The 14,693-nt window shown below is 50.1% G+C and overlaps 1 protein-coding gene across 2 annotated transcripts in view; it reads left to right on the forward strand.

Annotated features, from left to right (window-relative positions):
• The first annotated feature begins 554 nt into the window (after window positions 1–554).
• The window catches only part of AARS1 (alanyl-tRNA synthetase 1), a 34,454-nt gene continuing 20,315 nt past the window's right edge, over window positions 555–14,693 (forward strand). The window contains exons 1-11 of one of the 2 annotated variants that reach the window (XM_067563466.1): window positions 555–572; window positions 2,575–2,738; window positions 3,589–3,777; window positions 5,505–5,650; window positions 6,699–6,890; window positions 7,992–8,136; window positions 10,123–10,268; window positions 10,812–10,920; window positions 11,035–11,185; window positions 11,833–11,957; window positions 14,517–14,661. In XM_067563466.1, the coding sequence (XP_067419567.1) occupies window positions 2,595–2,738; window positions 3,589–3,777; window positions 5,505–5,650; window positions 6,699–6,890; window positions 7,992–8,136; window positions 10,123–10,268; window positions 10,812–10,920; window positions 11,035–11,185; window positions 11,833–11,957; window positions 14,517–14,661 (1,492 nt within the window). In that variant the 5' untranslated portion in view covers window positions 555–572; window positions 2,575–2,594. The other variant, XM_067563464.1, reaches the window with a different exon arrangement.

Raw genomic sequence — 14,693 nt, forward strand, 5'->3', positions numbered from 1 at the left:
CCCGGCAGGGCAGGGCAGGAACCCGGCCTCGGGGCTCGGCTCGGGCCCTGGTGGCGCCGCCGGAAAGGGAGATCGGTGGTGGTGGTGGTGGTGAGAGAACTTAAAGATCCGAGCCCGGCCCGTGCCCCAGCGGCGGCTCCGCTCGCTGCACTGCGGCGGCGGCGCCGTGGGCGTGGGCGTGGGCCTGCCCCTGGGAAGCCTCACTCAGACACAAACAGGGCTATCAGTACCATTCGCCGCGCGGCACCTCACAGGCCGCGCCCAGCTCCGCCTCCGGACTAGGCCGCCACGCCCGCCGCAGCAGGGAGTGGGGCGGGGCCTGAAAAAACCGATAAACCACCCCTCCCTCGCCGCCTAGGCAACCTCCCACTCTCTTCTGACTCCGCCCAACTCGAAGCTAAAATGGCAGCCCCCCTGCTCACCCTCCCCTCAGCAGCTCCCCATCACGTGATTCAATTTCACGACCATTGCATCAGCCGTCTCGGTCACGCCCCTTCCGCATGACGTCGCCAGCGCGCAGCCGCCCGGCCTCGCGGGTGACTGTCAATGCCAGCGGCGGGGACCAATCACAGGTCGGTGCCCGCTCCTAGCTGGGTGTGGGGGCGAGGCCGAGCCTGTAGAGGTTGCGCTGCTCGCGGTGACTGGGTGTGTGAGGCTGCTGGTGGCGGTGACCAGTGCAGGGGCCAGCGGTAGGCAGAGGTAACGGCCCGGCCCCGGCCCCGGGGCAGAGAGAGCGGGGAGGCTGGACTGGGCCCCATCGTGCTGGCAGGGGGCAGGATCCCTCCGTTCTCCTTTCCTGTAACGCCACGGTGGCCCCGTCTCCCGAGCCATCCTCCCAGCATCCCCTGGGGTTGGTGTGCCCGCCCGGGCCACTCCACAGTCGAAGGGGATGCTGGAAGTCGGGCGCAGGGTAACTGGTGAGGTCACGCTGCCTGGGGTGGGGACTCCAACGTCATGTATAGGGCAGGGATGGGGGAGCCCCTCATGGGATGGGCAGGGATGGGGGTTCACGCTGTGGAGCAGGATGGGGAAGCCCCTCATAGGATGGGCAGGGATGGGGACATGGTATTTTGGGGGTAGAAGTGAGTGCAGTGTTTTGCGTATAATATTTTAAACCAGACCTCCCAAGTATCAGGCCCCAGGGGCCTGCATTTTAAACATACTTTAAGAAGGTAATGGCCATACTGGGTCAGACCAGTGGTCCACCTAGCCCAGGCCAGGTGCTTTGGAGTTGTTCCCTATTTGTAATTGTTCTGTATGTGACCTTTGGCCAAATTGCTAAATGGGTGGTTCTTGCTAAAATCCCTGCTTTGGGGGAAGTGGAAAAAGCCTCGTAGTAGGATTTTTAGAACACTTTAAATATGATTTTGTGTTTTTTAAATTTAGCTTTTTTCTCTCCCTTCTAACCCTAGCCTTTTCTCCCTTGCTCAGAGAGAGGCAAGGAGGCCGCTGCTCTAATTACTTGAGTGGTCGACTGGCAGATTCTATGCTCAGTCTCCTGTTTGTGAAAACAGGACACTTCTTTCTCTCTAAATTCCTCTGGAGGGTTTCAGAATGGGCTCTGAGGCCCAGATCCTCAAAGATATTTAGGCACCTAACTCCCATTAATGTCAATGGGAGTTAGGTGCCTAAATATCTTTGAGGATCTGGGACTGGATGACTGGGAGCTGAAATACATATGGGCTGTTGGAGGGGCTGTGGCACTGACAATCATGCTGCTAGTTCTTCTGCTGCTCCTCTGGCTCTGGAGAAGCAGCCAGAAAGAAGTCATTCAGACCCATTTCCTACTTCTGCTTATTGTCTCCTGGCAGCTGCAGTAGGCCTTGCTTATTGGTTCTCCCCCACCAGGGACTGCAGCATGCTGTCAGTCCTCTTGTGCATCTTGAGAGGGAGCAGGAAGCAACCAGTGCCCTTTGGGGAGAAGGGCTGATAGGTCAATTTGCTGTAGGATAGTGATGGTTGTTGCAGGATCCTTAACTCCCAATTTCCATGCATCCTGATGTTCAAGGGATTTTTAACTGTAACAATCTGTTCCCTTTTTTTCCTGCTAAGTGAATTGCTATATTTCCAGCCTTAAGTCTGGCTTTGTCGATCATCGTCTGGACACTCAAAAGCCATTTTCTGTCTAGCCTATGTGGAAGGCAGTGTGATCCTTGTTGGATGGCGATCATGAGCCACTGCATAGTCACCAGTACTGCAGACCTTTGTGTCTGTGACTCAGGGCCCCTGCCCAGACAAACCACTGTCTGCTGTGCTTAATTTGACTTAACGGTTTGGTATTCACCACACAAGTTCTGAGGGGATACTTTGTCTTAAAGCTGTAGAATCCGTGATTCTTTAGCTCAGTTCCATTTATGGCAGACTGAGACTCTCACGTCACCCTCGAAACAAGTGAGTCTAGAAATTAATGTCAGAAAATCCTAATTTTCATGAGACCCTTTCTTTCAAGAAAGAATTGGGTGAATTAAAGTCCCAATTTCCCCTTCCCAAGGATCCTCATTTGTTACTGTCCCAGGAAGCGAAGCACAATGTGTCCTTCATGTGTCTGCTTTCTTATCACTTTTCTTTTGCCAGCTTTGTGTGCTGATCTCAGGATGGAAACCATGCTGTCAGCTAGGCAGATCCGGCAAAAGTTCATTAATTTCTTCAAGCAGCACCAGCACACCTACGTCCACTCATCTGCGACTATCCCCTTGGATGATCCCACGCTGCTCTTTGCCAATGCTGGCATGAATCAGGTAGCACTTTCCCCTAGGACTGTGTGACTTTGGTACTTGTGTGCTTTCTGCGGGAGCAAAGAACTGAGGCATACTTAGCTGTTATTTGTGTCACACTGAAAGTTCATACTGGTGAGAGATAATGGGCCTGACTGGAGGGTCCAGATCAGGGCAGCCCTGGCTGGAGTGGAGTCTGGCCAGGGCACCAGGGGATGTACTAAATCATCACATCCCTGGGCAGCTTTTCTCTGCAATGATTCTCTTAAGCCCTGGTTGGTGTTTAAAACTTGCCTCCCTCTGCAAACAGAATCCTTGGGCGGAGGTGCAGACTGCTTGCTGCTCCTGAGCACAATCCTGCTTGGACACAGAGGGCTCTTCGGGCACTTCAGCTCTGTGCACCATTTTCCTCATTCCCCTTCTGTCTTCTGCGACCCTCATTATGGGCCTGATCAAACTCCCCAGGCAGTCAGTGAAAAGACTCTAGCGGTGTTTGGATTAGGCCCTTAGCACCAAACAAATCCTGTTTTGTTTTGTTTTTTAAATCCCAACAATTGATAGTCTTTTATCTGAATTGGGGGGAGGGGCACATAACTGCCCTCTTTCTGGGCACAGAGAATTAGATGCTGCAGTCATGGAAGTCCACCAGAACTGCTTCTAGTTTGGCAGGAGTGATGGGAGAGGTGCCCTGGTCCTCTGGGGAAGTGGCAAGCTCAGCATTTCTAAATGCATGCATCTGGCATGTTCTTATTGGCCCACATGTACTGGGACCCACACAGTGCTCGTTGCCTGGCTACTGCTTATGAATTTTGGCAACTTCAAGTCCTTAGTGAGTTCTTAAATTTTAAATAATCTTGTTTCTGTTTCCTCCCAGTTCAAACCCATCTTCCTCAATACCCTTGACCCCTCGCACCCCATGGCCAAACTGACCAGAGCTGCCAATACCCAGAAGTGCATCCGAGCCGGGGGCAAACACAACGACCTGGATGATGTGGGGAAAGACGTCTACCATCACACCTTCTTTGAAATGCTGGGGTCCTGGTCGTTTGGAGATTACTTCAAGGCAAGCGAGGATCAATGGGGATCTGGAATCTAAGCAGAGCTTTCATTGAGTTTGAAACCAGAAGAGACCATTAGATCATCTAGTCTGAGCTCCTCCAGGCCACTAAACTTCACCCAAATACCCTGACATTGAACCCAATGACCTCAGTTAAACAAAGACATTTCAGTCCTTGGGAGGCTAAACTGCTGTGTGCCATTGGCAGAGAACAGGAGAGACCTAGGTGCCCACTAATACCCAAGGCCCCTGTGATGGCAGGGAATTGATTAGGTTGGTTATGCCCAGATGATCCTGGCCGGCAAACCATGCCCCATGCTGCGGAGGAAAGTGAAAAACCCCAAAGGTCCCAGCCAGTCTGACCTGAAGGAAAATTCCTTTCTGACCCCAAATCTGGTGATCAGTTAGATGCTGAACATAGTAGTAAGACCCGCCAGCCAGCCACCTAAGATAGAAGATTCTGTATACCACCTCAAAACAGCTCAGTGGGGCCAATGATGGACATTAAAATACACACAGATGCAAAAACGAAGGAAAAAGTATCAGATAGTAAAGCACTCGGGGTCCTTCTGGATGGAAAAAGCCCATAGCTATCCGCCTGCCTCCCAAGGATGTTGTATGGATTAATTAGCTAATGTTTATAAGGCACTTTGAATGGGAAAAGCTCTCTATAGAAGTGTATTTTGTCTGCTTGATCTTTCTCTACTTTTGGGGCCCCCTACACTGCACTATCTGAACACCTTGTTAGCACAATAGCAACATAACTAACATTCATTGTTATGATAGGGAATCAATAAATAAATAAATACAAATAAACCAGTGCTTTAAATTAGCTTGAAGTCTCCTGGTCCAGTAGGCTATCAAAGGCAAAGCAATTACTTGTATCAGGCTTTTAGTGTCTAAGCAGGCCATCATACAGAACAGTCATTTTTCAGTGCTTTCTGTAGTCCTTCATTTGTACGTGACTCAGCCTGCAGACTTGAGAACTTCAGAGGCAGGGTTCCAACAGTTGTTCTGGGTGCAAGCTGGAGTTAGAAGGATTGGCCAAGGAAGTATGAGCATAAAATGAGGAAGTGTAATGTCCTTGCAAGTGGATTAGATCAAGAGTTAATACTGTGCCACTGAACTTCATGAAGGGGGATTTTACAAGCTGACAAAGTGCAGCAAGGTGATTAAAATAAGAGTGGAACCAAAAATCAGTGAGGAAAGAGAGAATCACAGTTGAACCTGCTAAGTGTTAGTTCTTTATTCCTTGGCTGCTCCTATGAGGACATGCAAGGGACATTCCATTTAGTGATATATGGGGTCTCTGGGCCACTGCAAATACTGGCCTGCTTATTTCAGCTGCTGTTAGCAAGAGCACACAGGTTCTTGACATTGTTTGCTATCTAAAAGTCCTAGACATTAGCTCACTTTTGGTTCTGAAGGGCAGGCATTTGGCTGAGCTGGCAACTCAGGGGAGGGAGGTGCCTGCAGTGGACCTAGAGGGGCAAACCATTGCGTAGGTTTCAAGTCTCAATTCTTTTGCATGCATTGGAGTCAGTGAGAGGATGTTTCATTGTTCACTGTTCCCTGTGCTTCCTGTTCACTTTACTTTAGACTTGGTGGTGTGTAAAGCCTATTTTGAGGCATTACAGTTTCTGCCTTCAAACTCTGCCCTCTCAGGGTTGGGGCTGTGTTGGGTAAGAAGATCTGTTTGCTTTCCCTCACTCACCTTGTCTTTTCTGGTGCAGGAGCTGGCTTGTAAACTGGCTCTGGACCTTCTTACCAACGAGTTTGGCATCCCCATTGAAAGACTCTATGTCACTTACTTTGGAGGCAACGAGGCAGCTGGATTAGAGCCAGACCTTGAGTGCAAACAGATCTGGCGAGATCTAGGGTAAGGGCATTTAAAAATAAACTGTTATGAAAATAGTGCTGGGGAAAGGTGCAGGCCTGACAGGCTTGGAGCCTGGAGTTTCTTGTTTTCCCATGCCATGGTTCAGGCAAAACAAGCGTCATGTTGTCCCACCAATGAGCCAAATCACACCCTAAAGGGACAGCCTGATGGGGTGAGAAATAATTCACTCCCCACAGCCCCATCAGTCTTTGATTGCACTGCTGAGATGACTCACAACATATTTAACTGCAGGATCTCCCAGTGATCACAGGACCCTGATGCTCTGCACTGGCTGCCCATTGGGTTCCAGATGGAGTTAAAGGGGTGGGCTTTGATCTGCACAGCCCTAAATGGCCTGGGACCGGCCTGCCTGACGGAGCAGTCCTGGGCTGGCCTGCTGCAGCAGTGCTCGGTAAACGCTTTAAAGGTGGAGCTGCTTTGGTTTGGCAAAATAGGAGCTGCTGATGTGGTGGTCTCCACAAAGGGCCTGTGACTTTGGGATTGATGCCCCCTTGACTTGAAATAGTCTGGATCTGCTGGCTTCCAGAGCGTGCTGTGCAGCCTGTCTTTTTGAATGGGTGTTTTAATTGAGGTGCAACTTATTATATCTTTGTTTAAATAAAGCCTGGGCACTCTGCATAAAAGAAATCCCCTACTGTAGTCTAACCAAGGCCCAGTGGCCCAGCTGCAGACTGTATCCCTGTGCCAGAAGGTTGTAAAAAAATAGATCACTTTCTGTTGTGAAAGCCTGTGGTGGCATCTTAAAAAGATTCTACATGCAACAGGCCTTTGGCCAGTAGAGATGATCTCTTATGAATGTGTCGGTTTCCGGGGGGGTATTTATTTGCTTCTGCTAGAATGAGAAGTCCAGCTGATAGGTATTAGAAAGCAGGATCTCAGCTGGGTCTCTCTCAAAAGCCTTTTAGCTATTCCACCCCTTCAGTGAGTTAACAAATAAAAGGTGGTGTCTTTGTTTGTTTGTGCCTATATTGAGGGGTCCCTGTTTTGCTCTCACCTTTCTGATTTAATGGGCACTTCTATGTTACAGACTAGATGAGAGCAAGATCCTGCCTGGCAACATGAAGGATAACTTCTGGGAAATGGGAGACACAGGCCCCTGCGGCCCCTGCAGTGAGATTCATTATGACCGGATCGGGGACAGAGACGCCTCACACCTCGTCAATCAAGATGACCCCAATGTCTTGGAGATCTGGAACCTCGTGTTCATACAGTTTAACAGGTGAGCCAAGAGCCTGCCCCCTCCAGGCATTTATTGTGTGCTGGAGAATGAGAGCTCCACTGTGGTACCAAGACAGCTCTGTAAAGCCACAACACCGGGAGGCTGTAGGCTTGGGAGTCTCCACCTTCCAGTGTGAAACCTCGCCAACCCCACAGCTGCCTTCTGAGTTGCCCCCAGTGGATGTTAGGGGAATATATTGAATGGTGAAATCGGGGGTCTAGAAGGAGGGAGATTGTAGTTCACCTGCAGTTACTTTCCTCTCTCTCACCCTGTATGACACCTCTGCCCCGTGACTTGCCTCTAGAACCACTAGAATCATAGTGACCCCAGATTCCACCATTCAATATATTCCCCTAACATCCACTGGGGGCAACTCAGAAGGCAGCTGATAGGGCTCCTTCTAGTGACCGCCACTGCTGTTCCTCATCAGACGGGGGTGCTCATTGAGGCTTCTCTTTCTTCCCCCTCCACATCTGAGTAGCTAAACTGTGCTCCCAGCACCCATGTCACTCAATACGATGTATTATGTGTGTTATAACCATCCTCCGCAAGCAACCATTGGGAGCAAATAACCAAACCCAGCTACTGGATGGAAAGGACCATGGTTGTGGAGCAGTGAGAGAGCAGAGCACAGCTGTTCTGCAAGCCGCCTGTAATTCAGTGAGAGTCCTTCATGTCCGAACACTTGGCTTCCTCCTCATCGGGATGATTGCTGCCCCATCTCCCATTGTGGCCCTTGATCAGTGTGGTCGAGGTTGCTGACCATCCCCTAGTTATAGCTCTGGAAGGAGGGCCATTCTCTCCTTTCCCACCCCCATATACATGAGTAAGTGTGGCAGCTTCCTGGGCCAGGCTGGGAACACTTATTCAGCCCATTTATGGCGGGGGCTGGGGAGGGTGGATGGATTTGTTTATGTTGGTTCTAATTTGCTCGAGTATCTTGTTAATCACACGCTCATTAAGGTTCCCAGCAGCCCATGTGCATGTCTGCCTTTATAAATCCAATGGGATCATTTAAAGGCATGTGGGGATGAAGGGAGAGATGGCAACTCCCCTGCAGCAGCCTGTTCAATGACTGTCTTTCTCCCTGGGGTTGGGCAGAGAGGCTGACGGGATCCTGAAACCTCTTCCGAAGAAGAACATTGATACCGGATTGGGTCTGGAAAGGCTGGTGTCTGTACTGCAAAACAAGATGTCCAACTATGACACTGATCTCTTCATCCCCTACTTTGAAGCCATCCAGAAGGTACAGATCCATGACTAGGCCATTGAATCTGCGTACATTGTCATGCATAGTCTCATAGATGTGCATGGTAGTCAGGGAAGCTGTCCCGGAGGAGTGGGATTTGAGACTGTGGTGATTTCCTAGCTGCTGTGAGAACGACATGTTGTGAACCCAAATGGGCTTGGTTTGCAGATTGGTACCTTGCCAAGAGTAAAAGACTAGATTGTTCTGTAGCTGCAGCATTAGGAATGAATCTTGGGAAAGCCTGTGGGATCTGATCAGAGCAGCTCACGGGAATGCTGACCATGCACCGTTTGGTCGTCTTTGAAAGTAGGAGACGCTGCCCTTCCCTCTATTAGATGCCTTCCTTTTGCAAGTTTCCTAATTGCACTGAGAGATTTTCAAGGCCCTAGAAAGCCTGTATCCAGGGACTTCCAGCTCAAACAAAAGGACCTGTTCAGCAGGTTTGAGATGGCACAGCTCAAGAGGGAAGGAATCCATGTTCAGGGCCAAGCTCCATTTATCATGCTCTGGGCCTGCAGAGAACTGGGAATTTTGCAGAAGCAGCATGTTCCTCCTTTGGGAGTCTTGGTGGAGAGGATACCCCACCTGTCCTCCTCTTGATTACCCACCTGTCCAAGCACTGAGGGTGTCATGTCCAGCTCTCCTCGATTGGGAAGACGGTTGGACCCAGTGTGGGTATCTAGGTAGTGAAACTAAAGCCCAACTTCAACAGTCAATCACCTGCCACAACCCTCCCAACCCCGCCCCTTCTTTGAGGCTTGCAGAACTATATAGTTTGACCTTTATAATCCAGCTTTGTTAGATAAGTGGCATATCCTGGCCTGCTGAGCGGTGTCTGAAAGCTGTCCAGCAGAAGAGGATGGATTTATGCTCCTTTTTGCTTCCTTATGATGGATAAATAAAGCCTGAAAAGATTCCCCCCCACCCCCTCAAAAAAAAATTGTTTTTCTGCTTGCTTTTCCTGTTTGGAATATCCTGTGTGATCCTTGACTTTGCTGGAGGACTCTGAAATGTGGATTGTGAGCAATCTTAGCCATGGGGGGGAGCAGGTGTTAGGATGTCTTTGTTAAAGATTCATTCTCCTGAATGTTTCTCAGGCGTTGGAATTGAATAGATGTTAACACATGGGTTTGATGGTCTGACTAAAAATCCTTTCCCCTGTCCGTAAGTAGGCTTTCACTTGCTGGGTGTTTGATATCCTTATCCTACCAGTCTCCCAGGCATCCCCAGAGTCCTTTCTGCAAATGAGTTGACAGGATCAATATTTCTAATATAAAAAAACAGGCAGAAAAGCTGAATTTTGGGGTCTTGTTTCTGAAAAGCCTTCCCAGGCTGTCTCCATCCACCATAAAGGAACAAAGAAAAGGCCACAAACACATTTCTCTTTGCAGGTCGCCTTTAAGGCAGCTTTCCCTGGCTGGCTTTGTCAGTGAAGAAAGAAGCCAGGCCCCAAAAGCAGCAATAGAATGGGGACTGCAGTGAAACTGCTGTGGGAAAGGCTTGTTGGCAGCATTGGTTATGCCAGCTGGACTCTGATGCAATCATAGCGAAACCAGCCGTGCCCATGCCCCTGTCCCTGCCCCAGCTGTCACTCCAAATCCCATTGGCTTCTCCATCTCTGTCACTGCCTTTGCTGACCTGGGTTCTGTCTGAACGCTGGAGCTAATCAGTGTCGCTCTGTGCTTGCCCAGCGTGCCCTTCTGATCAGGGAGAGCTGAGCGTAGCTCCTTCCAGAGCCACTTGGCCTCTATTCCAGAGGGTGGGGATGGGGGCAGTGAAGTAACCTCCCACCCAGAGGAGTGTGCTCCCTCTGTAACATTCACAGCGTCCTCTGGCTCTGAGCAAAGAGCGCAAGGCCAGCCCTGGACTTGGGTCCTCACGGCTGTGCTGCTGAGCAGACCCAGGTATCCAACCATATGTGTGTCTCCCTCCCAGACAAGGCAGCAAGGTTCTCTATGCCCACTGTCTTCTCTCTTTGTGCAGGGCACTGGTGCCAGGCCATACACAGGCAAGGTTGGTACTGAGGATGTGGATGGTATAGACATGGCATATAGAGTCCTGGCAGACCACGCCCGAACGATCACCGTGGCCCTCGCTGATGGAGGAAGACCTGACAACACTGGCAGAGGGTAAGAATGCATATGGCACAACTGTGCATTACTGAAGTGGGGAGGAAGGAGTGGCTTTTCCAGAAGCATCAGTTCATTCTTGGCATTGCTAAAATTCCACCATGGAGATGCAAGTGAAACATCCAGATCTGAAAACAGGTGTGATGTCCTCTCCACTCTGGGTGCTGTGAGGGTCTTCTCCCTCCTTTTAGCGTTCGGAGATCCCGCAGCATTGAAACCACCTCCACATGCAAAGCACTGTTTGTCTTGTGACTGAGAAACTGGAAGGGATCAGTAGCAGCACAGCTGTGCTGACGCCCTTCAGTCCTGATACAAAGCCCCTCTGCTGTTCTGATCCAGTTCCCCACACCCTGTGCTCTGCCAGCATCGCTCTTCTCTGACCCTCAGGCGCTGAGGGTGTGGATTCCAAAACTAGGGTGGAGGAGCTGAGGAAGAGGCTCTCTGTATTCACATTACCGTGGTTAGCTGCTGGTGGATCCCACTGGCAGGAGAGGGAGGGGTGTAACACCCGAGTGAGGATCCCCTCTGTTGATGTTCCCGCAGGTATGTTCTGAGAAGGATTCTCCGGCGGGCTGTGCGCTACTCCCACGAGAAACTCAATGCCCCCAAGGGCTTCTTCGCCTCGCTGGTCGACATTGTGGTGCAGTCACTGGTAGGTTCCTTCACTGCACAGTAACAGCATGAGACTCCAAGAGCGTTTGTGGTAAGAGACTCCATCCACTGGCTGATGCTGATCTCTTAATGCCTGCTGCTTCTGTGTCTTCAGGGCGATGCATTCCCCGAACTCAAGAAGGACCCGGATATGGTGAAGGACATTATCAATGAAGAAGAGATTCAGTTCCTGAAAACGCTCAGTAGAGGACGCCGCATCCTGGACAGGAAGATCCAGAGCCTGGGGGACAGTAAAACTATCCCTGGTAAGGTTTGTTTTAACTTGTTTCGTTCTCAGTGAGGCTTCTAGGGAATCCTCCTGTCCTGACGCACCAGCTGTGTCCTGTCAAAACCTACTGCCAAACAGCATTTGCCCCTTGGGAGTAATTCATGGATCAGCTGGGCTGCCTATGTTTTTGTGGCTGTGAATTTATCCTGAGTGAAAGGTGTCTGATTGATGGCACTGGAGACTGAAGCCCTCTGTCCACAGTGGGGGCAGCCACAGAGTGAGTCCCCCGCATGTCACCCTGCCACTGCCTCACCTCTGACCTACAAGTTGATGCCATCTGCAGAGCCCGTTCAGTCCTTGGGCTCTCTGATGAGGTTGCCAACAGTTGGCTCCTGTACTGGTGGAGGGATGATATCTTAAGGCGGACAGCTATCCACTGAGGACTGGACTGAGACCCACTGAGTGTCCTGCAGACTGTGACCACGGCACTGTGACTGCTGACTGCCAGTGCCCATTAGCCAGTCAAATCTATGAGGCCCACTGCAGAGAATCTTAGGCCTCCCTGTTTGCCAAGGAAGTATTCCAGTCCCTTTGGGAGCTGGTTTGCTCCAGGTGGGAGGGTTCTGACAGAGGAATAGGAGGTATTTTAGTGGGAGACCTGACTGATCCTTTTCTCCTCTCAAGGGGATACTGCTTGGCTGCTGTACGACACCTATGGTTTCCCTGTGGATCTCACTGGGCTCATTGCTGAGGAGAAGGGCCTCACTGTGGACATGGAAGGCTTTGAGGAAGAGCGGAAGATGGCTCAGGTAAAGACCAGCCCTTCTGCATTGGCCCTACTACCAGGACTGGGCAGGGGGCATGGGTGTGGGAGGACCCCTTTGTCATTGGCTTAAAGGGACAACACTCTGCTCCTTTACAATGTTGTACTTGAAAAGTCTAGGAGGATTTTATTCAGGGGACAAGGCAATATGCTACTTTTATTGTAAATGTAAGAATATCAAAAAACAGTCACATTCACACACACACTCATACCCAAGAAGTTCTGCAAGCTGGTGTGATATAATTACCAGTCCTTTTATGCGTTGCTCGAGCCAGCCTAGTGGCCAACTAGGCTGGGCATGAGGAGGGAGCCAGGCCTCTGTCAGTCATGAATCCGATGCTCCAAGATGATGATTGCAGAACGAAACCCAAAGTTTCCATGTTCTTACCCCATCTTTTATAGTTACTGGCTCTCATGTAAGTCTGTGGGCCTTGCTGTGTCATGCTGCCTCCAGGTTCAGTATGGTTGTTAATCACCAACTAATTGCAAGCATGACTATTCTCTTATTTCTGTATTTTGTCTGTTCCCAGAGTTGATCCTTCTGTACTTTAGAGTCATTTATCTGCACTTCAGGGTCCTTGATATGCATTCTGTGGCACTCAGGGTCAGGATGGCAGTCGGGGTCTTTACTTACCCTCTCTGTTGTCAGAGCAGTTTAGGTTGGCATCTTTTTATGCCCTGCACATACATTCTTCACTCACACACACAAAGAATCATCAAGATATTTTTAGGTTCAATATACAAGTTTCAGGAAAGAGTTCACTTCAAGAAACTAACAAGACAGAGTTCACTTATACCTATCGTAACAGTAAAGGGAAAATCTCTCTCTACCTCTATCTCACTTATACAATAAAACAAGGAGTCTGCATCTAATTTGTTTGCACAGCTCCTGTGGATGGCTCACCACAACAAGGTGTTTCCCAGGATATCTGAAACTGAGCATCCTGGGTTGTGTTGCCAGGACCTAGGGCAGGCAGGGCAAAGCATAATTAGTCTAGTCTGGCTAGAGAGCAGATCCTTAGGGTGCTGGCCTCGTTTGCATGGTCAAGCAGTGGGTGGGCACCTCTGCCTCCTAGCAGGGTCCTTAGCTCCTTGCCAGCTCTCGCAGAGCTTTTTCCCCACTGCCCTCTTGGGGGGCTGACTTCCCAGAACTAAATTGCGAGCAGATTTCTTCCTTCTTTCTCATGATCTCATCAGTCAGGAGCACCACCTTGTTCACAGAGCCTCCCATGCAAAGATTGACACCTGTATGTGATGGTGGGAACCTTGCCTTTGCATCTGCCCTGGCGTATGGGTTCCCAGGTTCTGTCTATGCTGCTTCACAGGTTCTTCTGGAAATATGCCCTCTTGTGTTCATCCCATGGCTGCCTGAAGTAGTGACTGAACATATATCTTTAGACTGGGCTAAGACTTCCTCAACAGATGAATAGCAGTGGGGGCGTAGCCAACAGCAGTCTCTGTGTAGATGTTTCTCTAGATGAATCCAGGACTTGTGCCACAAAATGCTGCATTGTGGAACTGGGAAGACACCTCCATCATCATGTGCCTGTCTCTGCCTGAAGGGGGGAAAAGGGGAATTCACTGTACCTCAGTCTAGTGCTCTGTGCACATCTATCCTGAGAAAAGACCCAAGATGCCATGTTTTTAATCTACCCTACAATAATAGGCCTTATTTACATGAGCATTTCTAAGAGAATCTCCCCATCCCCCGTTACTGCAGGGTGCGGTAGCCGTGCTTGTGGTAGTAACAGTGGGAGCGCTAGCATAGTCAGGCTTCAGGCCTTGCTGTGTGATTTAGGCTTGCTCTGAATGCAGCTGAGCTATCTGATGCTTAGAACCCTAGCGTTTGGTCTAGACCAGTGGTCCCATCATTGCAACCACCATGGAAGCTGCACCAGGACCAGAGAAACTGTGTAGACACAACCCCTACAAATTCAGCTGCGTCCTTCATGCTACTTACTTAGCACCTTCTGAGTGCTTCAGCATTGCAGAGCTAGGCACCGTGGGGTCATACATCCAGTGCAGGGTTAGGATTCCCCGCTTGGCTGGGGATGGCCAAGGCAGCTTTGCAGTGTGGCTGAATTGCCTGTGGAGAAGGCAGTACAAGCAGAATATTTGCTAGCCCTTATCTTTAGCAATAGCTAAGTAGAGGTGCAGGGAATGTCCCAGAGTGGGTGGATGGATTGCTACCCAAGTGCTGCCTTGAGTCTCCTTGTGCTGCCAGTCACCCTGCTTCAAAGCATCCCTCGCCTGTTGACCTTCAAACAATGCTAAAGGGGGATGTTGATTCCCACCTTCTCATCGGATTCTTGCCTTCTTGCTTTCTTGGCAGACTTGCTGTGAATATCTGCATGTTTGGTGTGGGTCTGCAATGTAAGACTAGACTTGGTCCAGGATGTTTGGTGTCCATTCTGCCCCAGTCACCCCTCGAGCCCTGCATTTGCTGCTAAAGCCTGGCTAGCTGATGCACAAGGATTGGATCACTTTGGCAGTACTAAGGGATCTTCTCCCTGCCCCTAATGCCTCCACTTGTTGCCATTCTCAGCTGAAGTCTCAGGGGAAGGGAGCCGGTGATGAAGACCTCATCATGCTGGACATCTACGCTATTGAAGAGCTACGCACCCGAGGACTGCAGGTGACCGATGACTCACTCAAATATAACTACACGTCGGATCCCAGTGGTGCCTATGGTATGTGACAAATGGTTCCCCTGTCCCTAGCC

Source organism: Emydura macquarii, unplaced genomic scaffold (genome assembly GCF_026122565.2).
Source record: "Emydura macquarii macquarii isolate MOO-44397 ecotype Brisbane River unplaced genomic scaffold, CSIRO-AGI_Emac_v2 contig_2503, whole genome shotgun sequence".
Taxonomy (NCBI): Eukaryota; Metazoa; Chordata; order Testudines; family Chelidae; genus Emydura; species Emydura macquarii.